The sequence below is a fragment of the Doryrhamphus excisus genome, chromosome 4 (genome assembly GCF_030265055.1).
Source record: "Doryrhamphus excisus isolate RoL2022-K1 chromosome 4, RoL_Dexc_1.0, whole genome shotgun sequence".
Taxonomy (NCBI): domain Eukaryota; kingdom Metazoa; phylum Chordata; class Actinopteri; order Syngnathiformes; family Syngnathidae; genus Doryrhamphus; species Doryrhamphus excisus.
This window is the reverse complement of record NC_080469.1, coordinates 4,462,064-4,489,959: the sequence shown is the minus strand read 5'-3', so window position 1 is coordinate 4,489,959 and position 27,896 is coordinate 4,462,064. Positions and strand designations below refer to the sequence as shown.

The window sequence follows — 27,896 nt, the reverse complement described above, 5'->3', positions numbered from 1 at the left end:
TCACAGTCTGTCTGGAACCAATTCACTGTGATAAACAACAGATTATTGTATCAGTTAAATCATTATTTAATTATGTTTCTATTTTTTTAATGATGAAATTTCTTAGCTATTGTTAGTGATGCATTTTACAGGCGCCTTGTATATTGACTGTGAATGTAATGTATGTGGGCTCGGCATACACCTGAACACACCTGGCCCAAGTCATGCTTTAACAACACTTACATACTCTAGCCGCTGATGATCATGGAAATATCATGGAAATTTGACACCACTGTGCAAGTCATTCAATAAAAAAACTCAGCAGGTTGGAACATTTTCCTTTCCTTGCCTGCTTGAGGTGTATTGTGTATTGAAGCCATCACTTCAACTCTGCTAGGCAAAACCCAGCACTTAAAAGCTAAAATCTAAGTGGACTTTATTCCCAACATGACAATGGCGGCGCTGTGTTACGTCTGCCAACTCACACATTTCAATGGGAAACAGTTGGAACCGTTTTTAAGTGTTTTTGTTCCATTGATCCCGTAGGGCAAAGGTGAGTTTTAAGCCGAAGCAGTCAGCTTTGAGTGGGGGGAGGGGAAAGTTGAGTGTGATTCTTTTTTGTATTTCCATCCAAATATGGAGATGACTCATACTGCTTCCCATACATCATCACCAATTAATGTATTAATTTATTGGACAGTTTATTTCTATGACCCACATGTACAATGTATGTATTTAATAAACTGTAAATTGTTTTCAAAATGATCCTACATATGACCGTAAAAGCTGCTTTCAAATCAACATCGAGAAGGTGTGCGAGTCATGAACGAGTCGACTAAAATTCACATTTCTTAAGATATAGGGACTGATGAATACTCGTCTCCGTTGACTTGTTCACTTACTCTCTATGCTACTGCTCGCTACATTGAGAAAGGATGCCAGTTAACATGTCCCTAATTGTGCAAACTGCCCAACTTGTCACTTCCACTGACTCACAGGTAAGACTTGAGTTTCACTGACTCATGGGTACATGTTGAAGTAACTGACTCACGGGTGACTGACAAAGACTCATGACTCAAGAGTACTCGATAAAAAGTGAATTTTCAATAACAGATGGGTGCTTTAAGAATCGACTTTCACTGACTCATGGATAGTTGATGAAGACTCAAGTTTCCCTGACTCACAGGTGCTCGGCAAAGACTCGATTTTCATTGATTTACGGGTGACTGACAGACTTGAGTGCCATGACTCAAGAGTACTCGATGAAGAGCGGAGTTTCAATAACGAATGGGTGCTTTAAGAATCGACTTACACTGATTCATGGGTAGTTGATGATGACTCAAGTTTCACTGACTGACAGGTGACTGACAAAGACTCATGACTCAAGAGTACTCGATAAAGAGAGGAGTTTCAATAACGAATGGGTGCTTTAAGAATCGACTTTCACTGACTCATGGGTAGTCGATGAAGACTCAAGTTTCACTGACTCAAAGATGCTCGGCAAAGACTCGATTTTTATTGATTCTCGGGTGCCTGACAAAGACTCGAGTGCCATGACTCAAGAGTACTTGATAAATAGTGGAGTTTCAATAACGAATGGGTGCTTTAAGAATTGACTTTCACTGACTCATGGGTAGTTGAAGACTCAAGTTTCACTGACTCACAGGTGCTTGGCAAAGACTTGATTTTCATTGATTCTCGGGTACTCCAAAAAAACTCAAGTGTCACTGACTCACAGGTAATGGACAAAGACTCGAGTTTCACTGATCTACAGTACAAGTGCAACTTGCACATTGGAAGCAGTGCTGTTATTGCATTAAAAAAGATGCAACTAATGATAGGATCAAACCAAAGCAATGTATTGATGCTGGATATTTATATTCATTACAATTTAAAGCGGTCATGATTGCATTTTAATATGTAATATTTACTATGTGTTGCGCAAGTAAACTATAAAATCTGTATTTCCTGTAAAACCAGGAGATGTTTGCTCAACTCTGTCACCTCAGGAAATGAATGACTGTGCGCCTTTTCAGACGACTCCAATATATAATACTGATTTCTCTTGAAGGACTGCAGCTCTTGATTGCTCACCAGTAGGCAGCATATTCTGCGTCATCTGCATCCAATTATTATTATCAGCAGCATTGAACTCTTCCACTGGGCCGGAATGAATCAATGTATTCACTGCAGCTGTTGTTCGACTTGGATTGCGTCATGAACAGGTCTGACACCTCATACGGTTTTAGGTTTAAGGGACCCTGAATGTAGCTCAGCAACACCTGATGTGGTCTAAAAGTGCTTCATTGAATGAAAGTGTGTCAGTTTAACATTAACAAGGTGTTACATTTAGCAGATATTGGATTTATCACTGGATTGCACAGAGGCATTTGAATGCAGCACAGGTAAAAATTAATCGCTTGTGAAATGTTGTATATTAGACAAAGTCTGCTATTAAAAAATACTGTAATAATGTAGCAAGCATTTTAGAAAAGGTTACATTTTAGAGTAGCTACATATTACTGCATGCTCTGCATAGAAATTACAGTGTCCTGTTGTCATTAACATATTAGTTAATGAGCTCTCTAATGTAGTGTGGTGCAGTGTTACAAACACCATTACTCTACATTAGAGTGCAGTCTGCATTTTGAATTGATGCTAGCTTGATGATATCATGAACCAGAGAGTCCACTTAGAGGATCATGGCCATGATTGTTTTGTTTGTTTGTTTTTTTTCAGAATATCCATCCATGCATCCATTTTTTATGCAGTATATCCTTACTAGGGTTATGGGTATGCTGGAGCCTATCCCAGTTGACTTTGGGTAAGAGGCGGGTACACACTGGAGTGGTCGCCAGCCAATCATTAGATTAGCCACGTATACATGGACCCAAATATTCCAATTCCATTCGTGTTATTTGCTCATACAGAAAGAATCTAACCTCATTCCGAAAGAAAAGTGCCAATCCGAATGAATATATAATGGGATTCCCATGGGTGGAATATTCCTTTCCCCAATCCGATTGAGGTATCTTGTACCCGCTCAATCAGAAAGTTGTCAGACTGCGTTTTTCTTCGTGGTGTTTTTTCTTCTTCTGTTGTTTATTGGCGGTTGGCAAGCAGCTTTGGTGTGCATTAGCGCCATCTGTGGAACAGAATCAAACCCTTCTATACGCCATTCACAAGTCCACTTTTATTCAAAAAGAAAATATATATCTATATAAAACATGTGCCGAGCTTAATTATAAAATATTAGCAAGATTGAACTTTATCTTTTCCTGTTCCCGGGTGCGTTCTTTCAGCGATTGCTGAGATATGACGTAACACGCAGCTCCAGACGTGTTTTGATTAAAAAAAATGGAGGCGAGCAATCGGCACCGGACTGCTAAGGAAAGTTTGTTTTTGATTCAAACTAAATTTCAAGATTGGACGAAGGAAAAACTGGCAATACGGAGTTATTCCAACAAGTGAAAGAAAAACTCCAGGAAGTCGGTATCACGTGATGTTGGTGTTTACGCTTTACTGGGCATGCCCCATTGACTATTCTGGTTGATTATAGCGCCGCATATAGACACGCCATTGGAATATTCCTTTCCATGTATTCCATTACTTTCGGAAAGGTCATTCGGAAAGAGAAAAACTCCTCATGTAAACGTGGCTAGTGTTATCCGCAACATGCTTTTCCGTGTTTTCTAACCTGCGACTTTTCAGCCCTGTTTTCCGACCGTGGTGATATTTTAAACAGACACATTGGACCACTTGGCAGCAACCGCAGAACAATAGGTGCTTTCACTTTTATGTCCTAAAAAAAAAAAAAAAAACAGTGTTTCTCCAACTACCAGTCCCAACATTTGTCACTATGTAGACACGCCATTGGAATATTCCTTTCCATGTATACCATTGCTTTTGGAAAGGTCATTCGGAAAGAGAAAAACTCCTCATGTAAACGTGGCTATTGTCATTCATATGGCCCATTTAGAGTGGCCAATCAATACCTAACATGTATGTTTTTGGAATGTGGGAGAAAACCCCCACATTGGGAGAACATGTAATATTTCTTAAAACGCATCCCCTAAACTTCCCTAAGAAATGGGCCTGGTCCTTTTTAAAAAAAAAAAATTAAATAAAAAGTTCCAACAAGGCTTGGGGTTGAATTTATGTCCTGTCGCTTATTGTGATTTTAAGATGAGCCCATAACCTTTATCGGTGGAAATACTGCAGTACTGTGGCCTGTATTCACTCTGAAGCCTCTTTCTCTCACATGCTCTCGGCTTGTCATATTTTCCACCTTCAGCTGACCATCCAGGCTATATAGTACCTCCATTCATGCATTCATTCATTCATTGGCGTGAGGGAGGGGATGGGTGGCTGCACTCTAACTGCTGCTTTTCTCCTCTCCTGGTGAATAGGTAAAAGCATGTAAAACGCTTTGACTCATGACCTTTTTTTGCTCAGGGGAGACCGGGGGGGCAGGGGTATAATCCAGACTCCAGGGTGGTTATGAATGAAACCGAGAATTGTTGCCTGGTGAAAGACAAACGCTCCTTTCTGCGTCTGCAGTCCTCTTTAATAACGGCCATCATTCACATGAGCAAAGCTTTCATGCTTCTTCTTCTTCTTCTGCTGTCTTTTTTTTTTAACTCATGTAACATGCACGCCCCACTGATCAAAATAAGCTGTTGTCCAATTAAATTTATCCATCTACAAATCACTATCATGTTGATATGATTGGAGACCTCCGTATGCTTCTCGCTTTGTGATTAATGGCTCAGGGAGACTGACGGAGGAACAATTAATTCCCGATTCTGCAGCCAGAATAAGCCCCCCGACCCCCACTTGCAGCAACTGTCAGCAACGCACTGAACATAAATACACCGAAGCAGTCAGCAAGACAAATTATCCTCCAAAGAAATCTGAGTGTTTATTTATAGCCCAGCCAGGTAGCTGGAAACTGATCAAGAATAGTCCCGCTTCAAAGGCGTCTGATCATGTGACATTTTCGCTGCCTCACACAGACGCTCGTGAAGAGTCTCTGTAACAACACCTCCACACAAACACACATTCGGGTTGTCTGTTTTCCTCATCTGTCACCTCACAGCCTGTCACCTCACAGCGCATTGGTTTCAACAGCATGTGTGTTCCATAGAACAATGGCATGAACAGAGTAAGCCCTCTGTGGGTGGAGGCGGGGCCAGTACCTGACACACAGAGTGCAGAAGAGTGTAAAAATTGCCATATTTTTTCATTGTTTCTTTTACTATGAACTTAACATGGTACTCATGGTACTCACTTAACATGGTTTCCTCCCACATTCCAAAAACATGCTAGGTTAATTAGCGACTCCAAATTGTCCATAGGTATGAATGTGAGTGTGAATGGTTGTTTGTCTATATGTGTCCCCATCTTAACTTTAATTTGTGGAAATTGTTACGACACAATTCGAGAATGAATTCCCTGCCCAGTTCCCCTTAACAGACTTGGAGCTCATGTCCAAATTTAAGTTATTTAATTAACGGATGCTTGAATGTGGGACTGCACGGCGGTCTAGTGGTTAGCGACCTCACAGCTAGGAGACCAGGGTTCAATTCCACTCTCGGCCCTCTCTGTGGAGTTTCCCTGTGCATGCGTGGGTTTTCTCCAAGTACTCCGGTTTCCTCCCACATTCCAAAAACATGCTAGGTTAATTAGCGACTCCAAATTGTCCGTAGGTATGAATGTGAGTGTGAATGGTTGTTTGTCTATATGTGCCCTGTGATTGGCTGGCGGCCAGTCCAGGGTGTACCCCGCCTCTCGCACGAAGAAAGCTGGGATAGGCTCCAGCACACCCAAAGTACCAGATGGAGGGGTAGGATTTAATAAGCTTTGCTTCTTCCTACTCCTTTTGGACATGTGGAACTGTGAACTGATTATGTGATGCATTCAATTGTAATCTGATGCATGTTCAAATGAAATATTACCATTATTTATCATAACTCTGGGTTTACTTGGCCGAGCGACACCATTCAAACACTTGCATGCAATTTGATGTCTGCACCTTTGCTAAAAGTTGAATAGAAACGTTATCATGCCACACCAGCTTTGAGCTGTAATATGATGCGTCTACATTCTAGAACCTTCAATTATACTTTAATTAAAAGATTGTGGTGAATATATATTTATATTGTTGTGTATGTTTGGGACCTGTGTAAATGAAAGAAATATGTATTGTTATTGCAAATAATTCATCTATATGTATGTAGAAACCCATACAGAACCTCCTGTGTTAATAAAAATGATTTTTTTGCAGGGGCACCAACTGTATTACAGCATTGAGACTGATAATACATTCATTTGTCAGCAGGGCAGTGAATCATGAAATGCAATATGTCGCTTTAAACTGAGCAGTGTGACACATAATATGACTTTTACTGATACTAAATCCCTACTTCTCTTTCTGGGTTTGATCAAAATACGTGCTGATGATAGACTCTGCAATGGCTGCTCTAGTCAGCCTATTCACTATTTGTAGGCAAAAAAAAAATGTGGTTGATGCAAGCAGATCAGCTGAGTTTCTGATGATAAAAACTGTCTAAATAAATTCTTTGTTAAAGGAGCTGAATGTGAAGCACACATAGGAAGTTGTGTTAAAGATTAATAGCAGCTTGTTCTGTTTGTGAATTACCATACTAATGTTGACTCGCCCAATGATTCCACTCGGATTTAAGCCTTTATTTCAATACCCGCATTGTCCGTGTGGTGCAACACAAGTTTTACCCGGGTTCGATTCCCCGCTCGGGCATCTCCCGGTTTCCTCCCACATTCCAAAAACATGCTAGGTTAATTGGTGAATCCAAATTGTCCATAGGTATGAATGTGAGTGTGAATGGTTGTTTGTCTATATGTGCCCTGTGATTGGCTGGCCACCAGTCCAGGGTGTACCCTGGACAACCCGCCTCTCACCCGAAAACAGTTGGGATAGGCTCCAGCATGCCCGCGACCCTCGTGAGGATGGATGGATTTTCTACTAATAGACAGCATAATTATGCCAATTATGAAATTGTGGGGTTTTGGACAAATAAAAAATTATGTTTAATCAAAATGTAGCTAATTTGTGGTACTATTGCGATTAATAATGCAACGTAATATAACAAAATTATACAAGATAAAGTTTTAGCAACCTTGGTCCATTTGTTCTGATGGGTTCCCATCTTAACTTTCATTCGTTAAAATTGTTAAGCTACAATCCGAGAATTAATTCCCTGCCTAGTTCCCCTTAACACACTTGTCCAAATTGAAGTTATTTAATTATCGAATGAATGTGGGGCTGCACGGCGGTCTAGTGGTTAGCGACCTCACAGCTAGGAGACCAGGGTTCAATTCCACCCTCGGCCATCTCTGTGGAGTTTCCCCGTGCATGCGTGGGTTTTTTCCGGGTACTCCGGTTTCCTCCCACATTCCAAAAACATGCTAGGTTAATTGGCAACTCCAAATTGTCCATAGGTATGAATGTGAGTGTGAATGGTTGTTTGTCTATATGTGCCCTGGGATTGGCTGGTCCAGGGTTTACCTCGCCTCTCGCCCGAAGACAGCTGGGATAGGCTCCAGCACTTCCGCGACCCTCTTGAGGATAAGCAGTAGAAAATGAATGAATGCTATCAGGTATGGGAAACTATGCACTTTAATGATAAAGCTGACATCCGTAGCACATAAACCGGCATGAACTCTGGGTAAATCCAGGTCTTGACCTCTTCTCCTCTCTATGGTGAACTCATCAGTCAGATCAGGTCACAGAAAGCAAACAACGGCTTTTAAGTCAGCGTCCAATACGCCAACTCTTCTGGCCTTTTTGTTCCTTTTCAATGTGGCTGGGCTGATGCAGCCCATGCATTGTATCTGAAACAAAAGCCACACTGCAAAATTCATATCCAAAAAGGGAGTGATTGTGCTCGAGTGAATAGCCGTCTCCTCGGACAAGCCCCGGGCTCTGTTATACTTAACCCCCCCACCCCTTAAACAACATTACACATTTATATTGCTACATTAGAACTTGCAGAATGTCTACCCCCCCCTTTGACCTCTCCATACGTTCATACTGCGATAAGAGAACTGTGATTATCATGTCTGCAAATAAGCTGAATCCAGACTTGTTGGTTTTTGGGAGAGTCTTCATCGCCCGGGGCCATTCTGTCAGGGTGATTAGAGAAACTTGCTGGTATTAGAAATAAGACAAATTGCTTTCTGACTCAGGGGAAAAAGTTATATTAAGCAAAACTCTGCTGCTTCTATAAAGAATTCCGTGTTTTTCAACTGTAGCACCATCACAGAATGGGCTGTCTTTGCATCATCTGTGGCAAATACCGGACTCTGGAAAATACAGTCTAAATACAAGGACAATCTTCAATTCTCTGTGATTTCAGAAGTGATAAAACTGTGCTGCATCGACATCATCGCTGTCCTTAATTAGCTCCCTGGTTGCAACAATCACCTCCATCAAGCACGTGTCTTGGAATGAGTTCATTCCACTTCCATCATCTGTGCTTTTGTTACATGTTCATGTATTTATTTTTATTGTTCTGTATTGTATAGCGAAGATCGCAGTTTAATGCCTGCCAGCTGGCATGTTGAACTGTGGGCTTGTGTCTTGTTCCTTCAGGATACCTCTGACTGCACATTCATTCATTCATTGATTTAGGGCAAGGGTCTCAAACACGCGGCCCGCGGGCCAAATGTGGCCCGCAGGACACTAGTTTGTGGCCCCCGCCTTGATATGAAAGTTTAATGTTAGTGCGGCCCGCGCAAGTTTGATATGGATGCTGTATGGTATCATGTACCCAGAAAAAAATATTATGTTTGATTAATGTTCATGTTAAAGGTTAAATAACTGTTAATAGTTATCCTCCCTATCCATGTGGAAGTGGTAAGTTTTTGGCTATTTAAGTTTAAAGGAAATAACTTGAAGGCTACCGTTTAAGTCGCTAGCTCTCTAGTTTGCGAAAAATACTGGGACGAGAAGCAGGCACACAATAGATGCATTGTTCTCACACAAGCTTAATGTTCACATCTAGAGTGTCAATGTAGAGTCCATGGCTGTACACTCACTTAGCACAACTAAAGTTGCACTCTCACATAACTGATAAAAAAAAAAACGGGGGGTAATAGATGCAATAATGCAATAGATACATTGGTCTTAGTCACACAAGCATAACTTTCACTTTGTAGTGGGGTGCAGGAACTGCTATATATACGTACTCTATGTACTTTTTTCTGGGCTTTCCTTTGTCGACAGTGCAGTGCTATCACCATATATTTTGCTTTTATTTGTGAATGCAATTTCAAAACGCTTGTGTGATCATTGACTACCGTATTTTCCGCACCATAAGGCGAACCGTATGCTAAAACATACAATTGATGCAGGAGCAAACTCTTATTTTCTTATTCAACATGAACTCACACTCATAACTGCAGTGAAAAGAGAACCCCCAAAAAAGCAACAAGTAAAAGTAAAGAGGAGAAAGGCACACATAGTCTTGTTGGGAGACGGGACACAGCCTTCGGATTCCAGTGGGTGGATTGGAGAGGATTTGGTCCTTGAAATAGAAGCACCTGTTCATCTGGGATTAGTAGGGCGGGAGCGGAGCTCTATTTTGGTTCACATGGGATGTAGTCCCACCATGCCATGGGTCCTAATAACTGACTAAGTGTGGGGCTACATTATCTTTATATACAGGTTCTATGATTTGGTGTCTCTGGGCTGTAAGAAGTTAATATCCTGCTCAGGACCAGCAGATTTCTTGCGATTCCTAGATGTAACGCTACAGAAAGGCCCTGTGGGAAAAGGCTTGCTTATAATTGGTCAGCGTCGACATGCAAATGCTTACATAATTGTGTTAATTACAAGTACAGCTGAGCTGAGAAGCAAGCACACTCTGGGTGAAAGCAGGTTAAATTAAGAGGTGAGTGGCTTTAATGGGACTGGGCCTCAGGCAAAGTTTAGTTATAATGAGGTGGGTCACAACATGTTGGTGATACTCAGGTCTAAATTCTGTATAAACACTTGTAATGTGTTTGTGCTTGGAGTCACCAAAAGTGCAGTTTAGTATCATCAGGTGTATCGTTGCAAAACGTGCATCTCTTTGCCATGAAACAGATACAACATATACAAAAGTGTTTTACATTTATGCTTATAATATTGTGTCAAAATTAAGATTTTATTACACATTACCACTTTATCTAAAATAATGCATAAGGCTAAAAATAACCAATTAGCTAAAAATGTCATCCAATACTTCTCTACAAGAGAGGAGAAATATGATCTCAGGGAAGAAGTACATTTGAAACACTTATATGCTAGGAAAATGCTAAATGCTAAGCCATAGCATTTCAGTATGTGGAATCAAACTATGGAATGGATTGAGTAAGACCCTCAAACAATGCACAACGATAATCCAATTCAAGAAACATTGTATGGTCATATTACCTGTACTTCGGTACGTGACAAAAAATTAAATAAAAGTAAAATAAAGTAAAAAAAAACTTACATTTGTTCACTTCCTGCTTTCCTAATATAATTTAAGTTTTTTTTTTTTTACTTTATTTTACTTTTATTTAATTTTTTGTCATGTACCGAAGTACAAGGTGATATGACCATACAATGACATAATGGGTACCATCAGTAACTGTTACATTTGTTCACTTCCTGCTTTCCTAATATAATTTAACAGTTACTGATGGTACCCATTATGTCATTGTATGGTCATATCACCTTGTACTTCGGTACGTGACAAAAAAAAATAAAACAAAACAAAATAAATTTAATTAAATAAAACTAAAATTAATAACATAAATAAAAAAAATTATATTACAAAAGCAGGAAATGAACAAATGTAACAGTTACTGATTATAAAAGTACCAGATGGAGGGGTAGGATTTAATAAGCTTTGCTTCTTCCTACTCCTTTTGGACATGTGGAACTGTGAACTGATTATGTGATGCATTCAATTGTAATCTGATGCATGTTCAAATGAAATCAAACCATTACTATTACCATATTTCCATAGTCATAGCACTCCTTTGTTTGGCCACAAAGGAGACCTCCATTCTACTGATTGCAGTTGTAAGTCTTATCATTTTACGTTTCCACAACCAATGACTCAAGACTATTGAATAACTCCACCCAGCAATACTCAGGGGTGTTTTTTTGTCTGGCTTCCAGCAGACTAAATCACATATGACTCTACTGCACCTATAATTGGGTCAGCATGTGTATTTATAGGTGTAGTTCTTTTCTGCAAATACAAAACCATGCTCGGTCCTGAATGAGTGGACCGAGACACCAACAACACCCCCGGATGCAAGAAAATTGATAATATCTGAAAGAATGATATCATGTATGCATGCTGCATGCCAGCACAGGTTGTCAAATGAAGATTCTGTTGAATATAATCTTACACGGATAACGTGGATATGACGGGCAAACACCTAAGTCCCTCTTTATGGAATCAGCTGTGACCTGGTATCAAGGTTCATCCCTGCATATGGTGCTCCTTCTCCAGCCCGCGGTGGGTACACGTAGAAAAAGACTTCAGCGGGATCCTAAGTGGATCTGAACATATTGCTCCGCAGTTTCATTAGAGCACAATTCACAGAGCTGTCAGCTCCATATGAAAGTCCCCGGTGCAGTCAGAGCAGATGGTATGACCCAAGCATAGAAGAAGTAAAGCATTTCATAAACTGTTCACATGTTTTTTATATGTGTCATTAAGTTAAAGGGGACTTATTATGCTTATTTTGTATTGTATTGTATTGTATTTTGTATTGAGTTGTGGACTCCTATAGAGCAGCTACACACAATAACCTGCACAGAAAACTTTTTAGCTTCTGCAGAATCCGCACCTATTCCAGTTGTATGTCCTTGGATTTATGCTTAATTTATTCCACCCACACACACCCCACCTCTGGGCACGCCCACTCCACTGTGTATCTGAAACTTTGGCATTGTTTAACACGAGAATACAACATTTTAAGTGCATTTATAGGCCACACAGCTAGGAGACCTTGGTTTGATTCCCCCCTTGGGTATCTCTGTATGGAGTTTGCATGTTCTCCCCCTGTGTGTAGGTTTTCTCTGGGTACTCCGGTTTCCTCCCAAATTCCAAAAACATGCTAGGTTAATTAGCGACTCCATTGTTGGGATAGGCTCCAGCACTTCCGCAACCCTCTTGAGGATAAGCAGTCGAAAATGAATGAATGCTATCAGATTCTGATGGGTTCCCATCTTAACTTTCATTCGTTAAAATTGTTAAGCTACAATCCGAGAACGAATTCCCTGCCCAGTTCCCCTTAACAGACTTGGAGCTGTTGTCCAAATTTTAAGTTATTTAATTAACGGATGCTTGAATGTGGGACTGCACGGCGGTCTAGTGGTTAGCGACCTCACAGCTAGGAGACTAGTGTTCAATTCCACCCTCGGCCATCTCTGTGGAATTTCCCCGTACATGCGTGGGTTTTCTCCCACATTCCAAAAACATGCTAGGTTAATTGGCGACTCAAAATTGTCCATAGGTATGAATGTGAGTGTGAATGGTTGTTTGTCTATATGTGCCCTGTGATTGGCTGGCGACCATTCCAGGGTGTATCCCGCCTCTCGCCCAAAGAGGGCTGGGATAGGCTCCAGCACCCCCACGGCCCTTGTTAGGATAGACATTCACTTTAGGGAAAAAAGGATGCTCTTTTTGGGAATGGGGGTTGAGGACCCGGGAGAGTTTGCCCTGGATTTAAGGTAAACAGGCTATATTTACATACATGGCCTATATTTACTTACATCCCCTGGCAACAGGTTGGCCCAGAAGCGGCGATGGCGTTTGCATTGTCTCATGTTATGAAAGACCACTGCTTTAATATCTATTATGTAAACTTGTATTAAAGTCTGCTGTATGCTGGAGCGACACAGTCTCCACTGACAGCAGGTCAACCCAATTTATCGACACCCCCCCCCCCCCCCCCCCCTCACGCTGAGTCTGGTCCCCCCCTTTTGTTCCTAAGTTCCCATAGAACACTGGTGAGACCCTGCCCAGTGCTGCCAGCCTCTGCGGCTTAAAAGAATCATTGTTTTGTGTTTTGCTATAGCTCACAACATCAATGGACTTCTTTGTTTTCTCTGTGAGCTTGTAGGACGTTGAAGCTCATACCGGCGTGCCGTGATTGACGACCCGGCAGACCGCATTTGTGTCTTCTGTATTTCTGGAAGACTTGCATTGACTTCCAGTCAATATCGTCTCACTCACTACAGTTATCCAAAGAGAGGAGACCGATATTGCAAATCTGCCCTGCTGTTATCTTCTCTTCTGCACATGCTCCAGATCCACTATACTCAAGCGTGTGGAAAAAACACGTGTTTTCATATGCTTATCTCAATGTGTGTGTGTGTGTTTTGCCTCTCATCAGCTGATCCAGCTCACCACCCAGCCCGCTAGAAAATAACCTGTCAGACAATATACAATTAAAATTCCTGCAGATGTGCCGATGAGGAATGGGAATATGGGTGACTACATAGAAGGCGGAGAAGGTTTATGGAAAAGTAAAAGCACCTGTCTCCACTTAAGAATTCCTGATGGATTTAAAGGGAGCCACTCAGGAAAGGCACACAAGGAAGGGAAATGGAGCTGTTTTGAGTTTGAAGTGAAGGACATTTTATCCTGTAAAATTTGTCGTTTTCAGCCTCTTGGGCTTACACATCAATGTACTTGCAGTCACACAGACACAGGAGATGTGAGGTTAATTCATGCTAAATCCGTGCAATTCAATCCATTTCCAAGCAGAGAGGCTCAAGATTTTCTAAATTAATAAAGTATTTGAGTTTAATCCTCTAAAACTGCCGTGACTGGATTTTCGTATTTAGTCAAGTTGCTGCTGTAATTTGAATGCAATAAATCATCACCACATTTTGACACTGCAAAATAATCACGTGTGAAGATTGAACCAGATTGGCAATCCATTCCGAGTCTTAACGGGATTTTTACATTGCATGCCAAACAGCTGCTTTGAAAGATAATATGAGGTATTATAAAAGTAGTACAGAATTGTTATCAATAACCACATATACATGGACCCAAATATTCAAATTCCATTCGGGTTATTTACTCAAACAGAAAGAATCTAACCTCATTCCGAAAGAAAAGTGCCAATCCGAATGAATATATAATGGGATTCCCAGGGGTGGAATATTCCTTTCCCGAATCCGATTGAGGTATCTTGTACCCGCTCAATCGGAAAGTTGTCAGACTGCGTTCTTCTTTGTGGTGTTTTTTTTTACTTCTTCTGTTGTTTATTGGCGGTTGGCAAGCAGCTTTGGTGTGCATTAGCGCCATCTGTGGAACAGAATCTAAACCCTTCTATACGCCATTCACAAGTCCACTTTTATTCAAAAAGAAAATATATATCTATATAAAACATGTGCCGAGATTAATTATAAAATATTAGCAAGATTGAACTTTATCTTTTCCTGTTCCCGGGTGCGTTCTTTCAGCAAATGCTGAGATATGACGTAACACGCAGCTCCAGATGTTCTTCGATTTAAAAAAAATGGAGGCGAGCAATCTGCACTGGACTGCTAAGGAAAGTTTGTTTTTGATTCAAACTAAATTCCAAGACTGGATGAACGAAAAACTGGGAATACGGAGTTATTCCAACAAGTGAAAGAAAACTCGAAGTCGGTATCACGTGATGTTGGTGTTTACGCTTTACTGCGCATGCCCCATTTACTATTCTGGTTGATTATAGCGGCACATGTAGACACGTGATTGGAATATTCCTTTCCATGTATACCATTGCTTTCGGAAAGGTCATTCGGAAAGAGAAAAACTCATGTAAACATGGCTAGTTTTATCCGCAACATGCTTTTCCGTGTTTTCTAACCTGCGACTTTTCAGCCCTGTTTTCCGACCCTGGTGATATTTTAAACAGACAGATTGGACCACTTGGCAGCAACCGCAGAACAATGGGTGCTTTCACTTTTATGTCCCAAAAAAAACAGTGTTTCTCCAACTACCAGTCCCAACATTTGTCACTAAAAAAGTCACCAATTGGGTTTGGAAAGTCACTAGCTTTCATGAGAAAATGGCCAAACTGGCAACACCGAGGTGCAAGAAATGCCCATTTATTAGTACAGTAAACCTCGGATATATCGGACTCGGATATATCGGAAACTCGCTCACAACGGACAGATAAAAAAGAACCAATTTTCCTGTAATGCATTTCCAATAAAAATTAATTGCATATATCGGATTTTTTATAACGGATTTCACCTATTTCGGACAAAATCTCCAGTCCCGTTCCAATGCATTTCCATTAAATTTCCCTCGCATATATCGGATGGCCGCATCGTGGCGCTCCGATTCGCCGAATCGTGACAGGCCGCTATACGACGTCATTTGCAGCGTTTGCAGCGTTTGCAGCGTTGCCTGCGCGTCCAGGTACATTGGAAACATAGTCATGGAAGTGCCTTTTTATAACGGATAAAATCCGATTTACGCATATACCGGATATAAATCCGATATATGCGTAAAACGGACATTTTCCGGTATACGCATATAACGGATTTCGCTTATATCGGACAAAACCAGTGGGAACAATTGAATCCGATATATCCGAGGTTTACTGTAATTAATTTAGATGATGATGTCATGTGACTTTTAGGACAGTAGATAATAGTTGTACTGACTGTCGTAGCACCTGAAATAACATCATCAGCTGTCTCTATCTAGACATGTTGGTTGTTGTTGCAGTCATGCAACAAGCTGAAAAGACACAAACAGACACACCATTGGGTGTTGTTGTTTAGTCCTACAGCTAGGGTCAATCTGCAAATGGACCATTTCATCTCAGTCTCTGCATTGAATAAAAGTAGAGCATTTTGATGTGCGTTGCATAGTATATACTGTAAGTGCTCAAGGGTTAAGCTTTTTATGTTGCAAACTTCAAAGCCTAATAATAAGAAATAGAAAGTGGGGTTAGTACACGTCACTAGAACTGAAAGAGAGCGGCGAGTTAAGTGCTTAGAAACAGAAGCCGATATTTCATTGCATGCAGCTTAGCATGAAAATAAATTGATTCTATATTTGTTCCACGTCAATGGAAAGAGTTAATGCTGCCGTATTATCTTTGCTGCTTGCTGCCAGGTTGCACATGACTGACATTTTACGGGCACTCTTCTCCGACTATAGATGAGTAGATGTTTAATTTCGATGTTGGATGTTGCATATACTATACATGATATGATACAGGGAGTTTTGTTCATGCATATTTCTACAAAGACTTTTTGAATTAAGGCATAAGTGCTGATTCTAGTCAGTCTGTCACTCTAGGCCTCAGTGACCCTGTCTGAGTCCCGTACTAAGACTGGACCTCTCTGAGGGGCATCTGAATGACGCATTCACAGTTGTGGGGGTGGATGTCTACATCAGCCAATATAAACACAAGACGGCATGCACTGAACAAGAGCAACTTCAACTTTTCACTTTGCAGGAATGGCAATGAAATATTCTTCTACAAATTAAACCACAAACGACTTACAGGGCACTTATACCAGTTATAAGGTATACTGTATGAGTACTATGGATTACTTGTTTCCCAGCATGCTTTGCTGTATTTAAAATGATTATTTGACTGCCTTATGCCTCTTTTAAGGTGTTATGTGGTGCCGTTTTTGGTAATGGTTTTATTTCATTTGAACATGCATCAGATTACAATTGAATGCATCCCATAATCAGTTCACAGTTCCACATGTCCAAAAGGAGTAGGAAGAAGCAAAGCTTATTAAATCCTACCCCTCCATCTGGTACTTTTACAATCAGTAACTGTTACATTTGTTCACTTCCTGCTTTCCTAATATAATTAAAGTTTTTTTTTTTTTTTACTTTATTTTACTTTTATTTAATTTTTTGTCACATACCGAAGTACAGGTAATATGACCATACAATGTTTCTTGAATTGGCTCATCGTGCATTGTTTGAGGGTCTTACTCAATCCATTCCTGCTTTCCTAGTTTTTTTTGTTGTTTTTTTGTTGTTTTTTTTTTGTCACGTACCGAAGTATAAGGTGATATTTAGTCTTTTTTTTTTTTTAGTTTTTTGTCATGTACACTAAAATTAATGCTACTTTTGGTCTGAATCATGCTCTATATGAAACCGTGACCACTATTACTCATATAATCCCAGACGACTAGTCAATACCGGAAGAACTGTTTGTTTGTGCAGATAGCTGTAAGCATTTTTATTTATGAAGGTCCACAGTGTGGAACAACTCAATGCTATTTTCCAAACAGTTCCAAACATGCTGGATTAAATTGCAGCACAGGCCAGATTTGGCCCGCAGACCTGACTTTCACACACATGATGACAGTAGAATGCATTGTATTTGTATTTTAGTTGGTTTAGCTAGTTTTGTGCTTGAAAATGCTTAATGTAGGCCCACAATATGTAAAATATGGCTAAACGAGTCAACCACGAAATGTACTGTATACATACAGTAAACCTCGGATATATCGGACTCGGATATATCGGAAATTCGCTCACAACGGACAGATAAAAAAGAACCAATTTTTCTGTAATGCATTTCCAATAAAAATTCATTGCATATATCGGATTTTTTATAACGGATTTCGCCTATTTCGGACAAAATCTCCAGTCCCGTTCCAATGCATTTCCATTAAATTTCCCTCGCATATATCGGATGGCCGCATCGTGGCGCTCCGATTCGCCGAATCGTGACAGGCCGCTATACGACGTCATTTGCAGCGTTTGCAGCGTTGCCTGCGCGTCCAGGTACATTGGAAACATAGTCAAGGAAGTGCCTTTTTATAACGGATAAAATCCGATTTACGCATATACTAGATATAAATCCGATATATGCGTAAAACGGACATTTTCCGGTATACGTATAAGTGTTGAAGGTCAACTGTATATATTATTGTATGTCTCAAACATCTGACTACAAAATACACATCAAGTACATTTCAAATTTACATAGGCAAGTAAAGATTCTTTTTGTGCTTGGTGGGTGGTTGTTATTACAGTCGACACCAACGTGAACAGAAGGCAAGCAGCTGATCTGTTAGACAGTGCCAAGCAGCCCACAGAGCAGCGCATGACTGTACGCACCATCACGTAGCATACAGTCTCGTCTTGAATGAGTTTTGACAAGGAACAACAAACTGTTTTTCACACAAGCGCTCCTCTTTGTCCCATTCATATTTTACAACACGTCACAACAGTCATCGTCAGACTTTGCACACAACATACTCAGCGTGATTAATATGCCCACATGGTGTGGAGCTGCAGGCTGAGAGGATTGCTCGGTTCTCTGGAGAGTTGTGTAATTTGTGTGTGTGTGTGTGTGTGTGTGCAATCCAAGCTCAATCTCAGCTTCTCGCAGGAAGTGTGACCTCAACGGTCGGGATTGAATCACTTGAAGATGGCACTGAAGAGGATGAACCACATACTGTAGTGACGGGTCATTGTTCATTTAGGTGCGTTTATCCAGGTCAATGACCCGTCTTGCTTTATACTAAAATTCAGTCATAAGGCAATAAAGATTAACTCTTCTTCTGCATACCATCTGCTGCCTTTCTTGTTTCGTCGGGTTTCATTTTATTAATTTGGCATCATTTTCAAATTAACAATGGCAAAACTCTAACACATTAATTCAGAACTTCAGAACATAGGCAAGATATCTGCCTTGCTGCCATTTTTTTTGTAATGCAAAATTTACATATCTATAATGTAGTATGTGTGTTTACTTACCTGATGTGTTTGCACTATGCAGTTATACTGTACAGCAGGGGTCTCAATTTACCTGGGGGCCACTGGAGCTAAGGCCTGGATAAGACTGGGCCGCAAAAAAAACAACACATTTATTAGAAACAGAAAAATATACAAACTTTTTCAGTGCTTTGGTTCTGATTTTCTATAATAAAAGCTCTGATAAAACATTCCACTGTTCTAAAAATATCTTAATTTTTATTTTTCTGCACAAAATAAGATGAAAAATAAATAAACAAATCAAGAATAAAGAAAATCAATTAATCAGTAATAAATAAATATAATAATAATAATAATAATAAATTGGCAAATAATAAAAACTTAATAAACCACATATAGTTGGTGGGTAGACAAATTATTTTTTTCAGATTAAAATGAACAAAGCATTATTAGAGCCCTGTAGACATGACAAAACACGACTATAGTCACATTTATACTCTTTTTATTTACAACATATTGTGCAACTGCAGGGTCTTGAGACACATGCTAACTCGCAAACTAGAGAGCTAGCGACCTAAACGGTAGCCTTCAAGTTATTTCCTTTAAACTTAAATAGCCAGAAACTTACCACTTCCACACAGATAGGGAGGATAACTATTAACAGTTATTTAACCTTTAACATGAACATTAATCAAACGTAATAATTTTTTCTGGGTACATGATACCATACAGCATCCATATCAAACTTGCGCAGGCCGCACTAACATTAAACTTTCATATCAAGGCGGGGGGCCTCAAAGTAGTGTCCTGCGGGCCACATGTTTGAGACCCCTGCTGTACAGGAAGTAAAGTGCATGGGACACAAGAGGTCTGAACAGTATAGATTTCCGTGTTTTTGTACGTATGCTAACAATGATTAGCTATAATCTCTGTGGTATGCTGAGCAGCACCAAACTTGCCCAAAGTCCCTCCAGGGCTTCCCCTGCTAACTCCTAGTTAGTCGGTAGTCGGTAGTGACCACACATGCAGGTTAGAGTCCTTTGTAGAACGAGACTTTAGGAATGTGACACATGTGACAAATTCTGCAGGATTTACTCCCCTGAGCAGCCTCGTCTCAGCGCCGCTTGTCCATCTCGACTCAATCCTCCCTCTCAAATCTAATGCCCGGCTTAGGTTTCACATCGTTATGAATTTCTGGCTGGCGGAGCGTTACGTTCACACACACACACACACATACGTGTCGGCACCAACTGCACGTTGGCAGCGCTCGGTGTCCTCGCTACTGCGGTCTAAATACCAGAACATAGTAGCTGTACATCTCAAGTAAAGCCTCTAGTCTTTGGTCCGTAAGCCTTATTTATTCCAGTTGACCCCCGGCTGTGCACAGGTCCCATTTTGGCAGCGTTAAAGCACATGTGTTGTCTCTCTTTGGAGAGATTAAACTACACGCCAACTCACTGATTACTCTTATTAGGAATGTTGAATAGGAAGCTTCCGAGGTATAGTTGGCATCTTACGCAAAATATGGAGTAGATAAGAATGGTGCTTTAATAACACATATTTAAGCACACACTCACAATACGGATGGAACTTTACTAAGTCTGTCCAGCAACATACTGTACATACTGTATATACTGTAATAGTGTCATTGCTCAGTGTGCTTATTTAATGCCTGATTTAATCAAACACGATGGAAGCAAGGAAATAGAAGCACCTTTTCTAGACTGTAGACTGTAAAAATAGGTTATTAATATGTAAATCTTAATGGGTACCCTCCCCCCCCCCCCCCCCCATGCAAAGCAATGCATTTCACTATGAATGGACTTCTTATGCAATTATGAGCGCAGATTAGTTGTGAGCTGAAATCAGATGGAGGTAAAGAGCTGCTAAGTTGCCTGCTCTGCAATGATTTTTAACATCTTGCATTTACAGAAAATGACAAAAAATTACAAATACAACATTTTCATTCTAACCCTAAGATGCTAAAACTGTAAAAAATGCTATGCTAAAATGTGTTATGTAAAAACGTTTTTTCAGCGTGTCAGATAGTGTTATTGCAACTATAGATTCAGTCTAATGGATCAGTTTTCAGTCTAATAGCTTCTCATAGAAAACCTTCTTGAAAAAAAAAACCCAAAAAAAACCTTCTTGACACATGCACTCACATAGCACAACTAAAGTTGCACAATACTGATAGAGATAAGAAGATAACTGAAGGACTTTCAGTTACTTTCATTCTGTGGTCTTTGTCCAACATCCTTGTCAATGTAGTGTCCATAGCTGTACACTCACGTAGCACAACTAGAGTTGCACAATACTGATGGAGATAAGAAGATAACTGAAGGGAAAATACTGGGACGAGAAGCAGATGCATTGTTCGCGCACACGCTTAATGTTCACTTCTAGACAAACATTAAATTTCATTTTCTAGAGGGAAGAGCAAGTATATACTCTATACTCTGTGTACTTTCATTCTGTGGTGTTTGTCCACCTCCTTGCCAATGTAGTCCACAGCTGTACACTCACGTTGCACAACACTCTCACATAACTGATTAAAAAAAATGCTGGGACAAAAGGCAGACATGCAATACATACATTGGTCTTAGTCACACAAGCATAACTTTCACTTGTACTCAAACTTAACTTTCACTTTGTAGAGCTATATATACTCTGTGCTCTTTTATTCTGGGCTCCTTGTTTGTCTTCCTTGTCAAGAGTCCAGTGCTATTACAAGATATTTTGAAATATGGCTGGGATTGAATGTGTTTAATCACAGAGCGGGTCTGTTGACGCTCATTGCATTTGGGTGAGCCCCAACTTTCAAGCACCGGCGATCACTGGTTCCACTTCATAACACATCTCATATGTAGAACAGATTGTGAATATAGCGAAAAAATCGCTCTATTTAGCGAGGAAGGTGCGCATTTAAGTGTTTTGTGCATCATGCATTTATTTGGGAATTGAATCAACAATGGTGAAGTATCAATGGTGACACCCTTTGGAAACACATTCTGTAAATGTGTGTATTGTGTTCATGTTTGTAATATTAAAGTATCAAATATAAAGCAGCAAGGTTGAGTACTTTTACCTTAAAAATATAGTACAGTGGCTTGTGATAATGCTTTTGGGTTTTAGAAAGAAGATATGTCTTAATTTTTATTTTTAATTTAATTTTTATTTTTCTACACAAAATAAGAAATAAAATAAATAAACAAATCAAGAATAAAGAAAATCAATCAATCAGTAATAAATATAATAATAATAATAAAACGGCAAATAATAAAAACTTAAGAAACCACATATAGTTGGTGGTTAGACAAATTATTATTTTTTTCTGATTAAAATTAACAAAGCATTATTAGTCACATTTATACTCTTTTTATTTACAACATATTGCGCAACTGCAGGGTCTTGAGACACATGCTAACTCGCAAACTAGAGAGCTAGCGACCTAAACGGTAGCCTCCAAGTTATTTCCTTTGAACTTAAAAAAAACAAAAACTTACCACTTCCACACGTATAGGGAGGATAACTATTAACAGTTATTTAACCTTTAACATGAACATTAATCAAACGTAATATTTTTTTCTGGGTACATGATACCATTTACTATACCATATGCTACCATATACTATACCATGATACCATACCACATTTGGCCCACGGGCCGCGTGTTTGAGGCCCCTGGTTTAAACTGTATGTGCGTACACTTTAAGATCAATTGGAATTCTACTATATTTGCTGAAAATCCCACTATTAAATCAAAATCTTTGGCATACTTTAAAGCAATTTGTTTCTTCTGGAGGCCATAAGGATAAACAAATGGTGATTCATATTTAAATCTCTGTTTTCCTAGCTCACATCAATCTGACAGTGGTTCATATGAAGGCAGTGTGTCACTCTGCCAGCCTGAAGAGGAAACTGTGGATTATTCTTTATCCTCCTTTTCTCTATCATTTCCCTCTTCTTCTTCAAAAGCCAGAGATGAAATATGATTTTCATTTCTATGATATTTGCTGCGGTGCTTTGCAGTGCCAGTTCAGGCGATTTTAGCTGTGATCATAGCCGCTCTGTTACCTCTTCATCTCCTTTTTGGACACAATGAGAGATAATTTAAGGGGTTCTTTGACTTTGCTGAGCATCATACAGATTTAAAGTTGATAGAAAATCATTGCATGTCTTCGCTTTAGGGCAGGGGTCTCAAACATGCAGCCCGTGGGCCAAATGTGGCCCGCAGGACACTAGTTTGAGGCCCCCGCCTTGATATGAAAGTTTAATATTAGTGCGGCCCGCGCAAGTTTGATATGGATGCTGTATGGTATCATGTACCCAGAAAAAAATATTACGTTTGATTAATGTTCGTGTTAAATAACTGTTAATAGTTATCCTCCCTATCCATGTGGAAGTGGTAAGTTTTTGGCTATTTAAGTTTAAAGGAAATAACTTGGAGGCTACCGTTTAGGTCGCTAGCTCTCTAGTTTGCGAGTTAGCATGTGTCTCAAGACCCTGCAGTTGCGCAATATGTTGTAAATAAAAAGAGTATAAATGTGACTATAGTCGTGTTTTGTCATGTCTACAGGGCTCTAATAATGCTTTGTTCACTTTAATCTGAAAAAAATAATTTGTCTACCCACCAACTATATGTGGTTTCTTAAGTTTTTATTATTTGCCGTTTTATTATTATTATTATATTTATTTATGACTGATTGATTGATTTTCTTTATTCTTGATTTGTTTATTTATTTTATTTCTTATTTCTTATTTTGTGTAGAAAAATAAAAAGTAAGATATTTCAGAACAGTGGAATGTTTTATCAGAGCTTTTCTTGTAGAAAATCGGAACCAAAGCAAAGTTTATTAATTTTTCTGTTTTTAATAAATGCGTTTTTTTTTTTTTTTTTTTTGAAAACTTGATGCGGCCCAGCCTCGCCCAGACCCTAGCTCCAGTGGCCTCCAAGTAAATTGAGTTTGAGACCCCTGCTTTAGGGTTTTTTCGGCCTCATTGAAGTTTTTCTAAAAAATACAGTGAAGAAAATAAGTATTTGAACACCCTGCTATTTTGCTATTTCTCCCACTTAGAAATCATGGAGGGGTCTGAAATTTTCATCGTAGGTGCATGTCCACTGTGAGAGAGATAAACTAAAAAGAAAAATCCAGAAATCACAATGCATGATTTTTTAACAATTTATTTGTGCGATACAGCTGCAAATAAGTATTTGAACACCTGTGTATCATCTAGAATTCTGACCCTGAAAGACCTGTTAGTCTGCCCATTAGAAGTCCACCTGCACTCCATGTATCATCCTGAATCAGATGCACCTGTTTGAGGTCGTTAGCTGCATAAAGACACCTGTCCACCCCATACAATCAGTAAGACTTTAACTTGTAACATGGCGAAGACCAAAGAGCTGTCCAAAGACACCAGAGACAAAATTGTACACCTCCACAAGGCTGGAAAGGGCTACGGAGCAATTACCAAGCAGCTTGGTGAAAAAAGGTCCACTGTTGGAGCTATCATTAGAAAATGGAAGAAGCTAAACATGACGGTCAATCTCAATCGGAGTGGAGCCCCATGCAAGATATCACCTCGTGGGGTCTCAATGATTCTAAGAAAGGTGAGGAATCAGCCCAGAACTACACGACAGGACTTGGTCAATGAGCTGAAAAGAGCTGGGACCACCGTTTCCAAGGTTACTGTAGGTAATACACTAAGACGTCATGATGTGAAATCATGCATGGCACGAAAGGTTCCCCTGCTTAAACCAGCACATGTCAAGGCCCGTCTTAAGTTTGCATATGACCATTTGGATGATACAGAGGAGTCATGGGAGAAAGTTTTATGGTCAGATGAGACCAAAATAGAACTTTTTGGTCATAATTCCAATAAGCGTGTTTGGAGGAAGAAGAATGAAGAGTACAATCCGAAGAACACCATCCCTACTGTGAAGCATGGGGGTGGTAGCATCATGCTTTGGGGGTGTTTTTCTGCACATGGGACAGGACGAGTGCACTGCATTAAAGAGAGGATGACTGGGGCCGTGTATTGTGAGATTTTGGGGAACAACCTCCTTCCCTCTGTCAGAGCATTGAAGATGGGTCGTGGCTGGGTCTTCCAACACGACAACGACCCGAAGCACACAGCCAGGAAAACCAAGGAGTGGCTCCGTAAGAAGCATATCAAGGTTCTAGCATGGCCCAGCCAGTCTCCAGACCTGAACCCAATCGAAAATCTTTGGAGGGAGCTCAAACTCCGTGTTTCTCAGCGACAGCCCAGAAACCTGACTGATCTAGAGAAGATCTGTGTGGAGGAGTGGGCCAAGATCCCTCCTGCAGTGTGTGCAAACCTGGTGAAAAACTACAGGAAACGTTTGACCTCTGTAATAGCAAACAAAGGCTACTGTACCAAATATTAACATTCATTTTCTCAGGTGTTCAAATACTTATTAGCAGCTGTATCACACAAATAAATTGTTAAAAAAATCATGCATTGTGATTTCTGGATTTTTCTTTTTAGTTTATCTCTCTCACAGTGGACATGCACCTACGATGAAAATTTCAGACCCCTCCATGATTTCTAAGTGGGAGAAATAGCAAAATAGCAGGGTGTTCAAATACTTATTTTCTTCACTGTAAATACTGTGCATTGATCAGCACTCGTTGGTTATTTATTGCTTCAACCCAATTAACCAATGACTTTTCTTCTAATGAGTCACATTTTCTTCCTACACTATTTTCTGCTCTCAGATTCTCAGTGACATCACACCATGCATCAATGTATCATTTTTGGCAAGCAAGAAACCAGCCTTTTTTTCATCAGGTTTTTATGATTTTCTGTCTTGAACACTTGTTGCAGCACTGCACAGACTAACTGACTGACCGTCTGAAATGTGTTTCATGGGAAAAGTTGTTGAAATTTTACCCAAGAATGACTCATTCCAAGTAAATTAAACTAGTTTAGAGGAATCTACAGGTAATCAACACTAATCCCATCCAGTGTCATAGCATATTGATGACAGGACTCCAACCCAAAAAGCTATCACTATGCCAAGAAGGCCAATGTGTTCATGAAACTCATTCCGCCTTCACTGGCAAGATACTTAATACACTCATTCTGTGACCCTTTCCATTTTTCGATTTTAAGAGAGCCTACACAAACAGTATTGCCTGAAATGACAGATGCCTGGGTCTTTGCATCGGTGCAGGTGAATATTTCATCGCACTGACTGAGGGATGGGCTGCAGGCAAAATAGAAGGTCATGTATAATGAAGTGAGGAAAATGAAGAATTGGAAGGGTAATTTTGAGCTGATGTATAAATCGGTGGTGAATAAAAAGTCAGTCAAACTGAAAGTTTGCCCTAATAGTGCTCTTTTTTTTAGAATCATTTATTTCTGTTGGATCTTGTTGTCCTATTTCTCAGTGTTGGGCAACCTTTTGGGTGAAGTGGTGAAGGAAGCATCTTAGTCGGTGTGCATTACCCATGTATTCATTTGACAACAGAATTGAACACTCTGAACTCTGCCTAGCAACACGTGGTTGGGTAAACAGTCAAAAATAAGAGTCTAGCTAGGTATTGTATACCTATACCAGGGGTCTCAAACATGCGGCCCGCGGGCCAAATGTGGCCCGCAGGACACTAGTTTGAGGCCCCCACCTTGATATGAAAGTTTAATGTTAGTGCGGCCCACGCAAGTTTGATATGGATGCTGTATGGTATCATGTACCCAGAAAAAAATATTACGTTTGATTAATGTTCATGTTAAAGGTTAAATAACTGTTAATAGTTATCCTCCCTATCCGTGTGGAAGTGGTAAGTTTTTGGCTATTTAAGTTTAAAGGAAATAACTTGAAGGCTACCGTTTAGGTCGCTAGCTCTAAAGTAAGATATTTGAGAACAGTGGAATGTTTTATCAGAGCATTTATTGTAGAAAATTGGAACCAAAGCAAAGTTTTTAAAAAAAAAATTGTTTTTAATAAATGCGTTTTTTTGTGGGTTTTTTTTTGGAAGACCTGATGCGGCCCAGTCTCACCCAGACCCGAGCTCTAGTGGCCCCCTAGTAAATTGAGTTTGAGACCCCGATACGTCTGATTATTTTTGACACCTAAACTACATTTTAGCCAGCTAGCAAGCCCTCAGATTATTTTTCCTGGTTATGGAGCAGAATAGGCTAGCCAGCTAATAGCTAACAAGTGGTTAAGTAAGCATAACCAAGGAAAATAATCGGAAGCTAGCTATATATAGCTAGCCTTGTATTATATATATATATATATATATATATATATATATATATATTTACTCCCTTTGGTTAGCTAGCTAGCCAATAGGCTAGCCAGCTAATAGCTAGCTGGGCAATATAATTTAGCAGGGAAAATAATCTGAGGCTAGCTAGCTAGTTTGCTATATCTAGTTAGCTAGCTATAGTCACATTATTATTGTTTATACTTGTTTTGGTTAGCTAGCTAGCCAATAGGCTGCCCAGCCAATGTCATTTAACAAGTGGTTAAGTAAACATAACCAGGGAAAATAATCGGAGGCTAGCTAGCTAGATATAGCTAGCCTTGTATTATTTATATATATATATTTTTTACTCCCTTCGGTTAGCTAGCTAGCCAATAGGCTAACCAGCTAATAGCTAGCTGGGCAATATAATTTAGCAGGGAAAATAATCTGAGGCTAGCTAGCTAGTTTGCTATAGCTAGTTAGCTAGCTATAGTCACATTATTATTGTTTATACTCATTTTGGTTAGTTAGCTAGCCAATAGGCTGCCCAGCCAATGTCATTTAGCACTGTGAAATCTGCCTAGTAACAAGTGGTTAGGTAAAAATAACCAGGGAAAATAATCAGAGGCTAGCTAGCTAGATATAGCTCGCCTCGTGTTATTTATTTATTTTGATTTAGTTTTGTTAGCTAGCTAGCCAATAGGCTGGGCAATATAATTTAGCACTCTGAACTCTGCCGAGCAACAAGTGGTTGGGTAAACATAACCAGGAAAAAAAATCAGAGGTTTGCTAGCTGGCTAAAATGTATTTTAGGTGTCATGCATTGGACATTGGAGGATGCATTTGGAGTGGGAAAAATGTATATCAGACGGTAAGAGCTACACTGGGTATGCTAAGATGTTAGGGGCAAAGTGCATTAATTATAGGAAAAAATAGGATGTGCTGGATGGCAATGAAAAAAAAC

The 27,896-nt window shown here is 39.8% G+C and overlaps 1 protein-coding gene across 3 annotated transcripts in view; it reads left to right on the top strand.

Annotated features, from left to right (window-relative positions):
* Nucleotides 1-27,896, top strand: part of zdhhc8b (zinc finger DHHC-type palmitoyltransferase 8b) — a 67,739-nt gene that overhangs the window by 22,234 nt on the left and 17,609 nt on the right. Inside the window, exon 1 of one of the 3 annotated variants that reach the window (XM_058072046.1) lies at nucleotides 27,328-27,803. The exons of the other annotated variants lie outside the window; for them this stretch is intronic. Within the exon in view, the coding sequence (XP_057928029.1) occupies nucleotides 27,751-27,803 (53 nt within the window). The 5' untranslated portion in view covers nucleotides 27,328-27,750. Of the gene's footprint in view, nucleotides 1-27,327; nucleotides 27,804-27,896 lie in introns of those variants that run through there. 3 annotated transcript variants of the gene reach the window in all.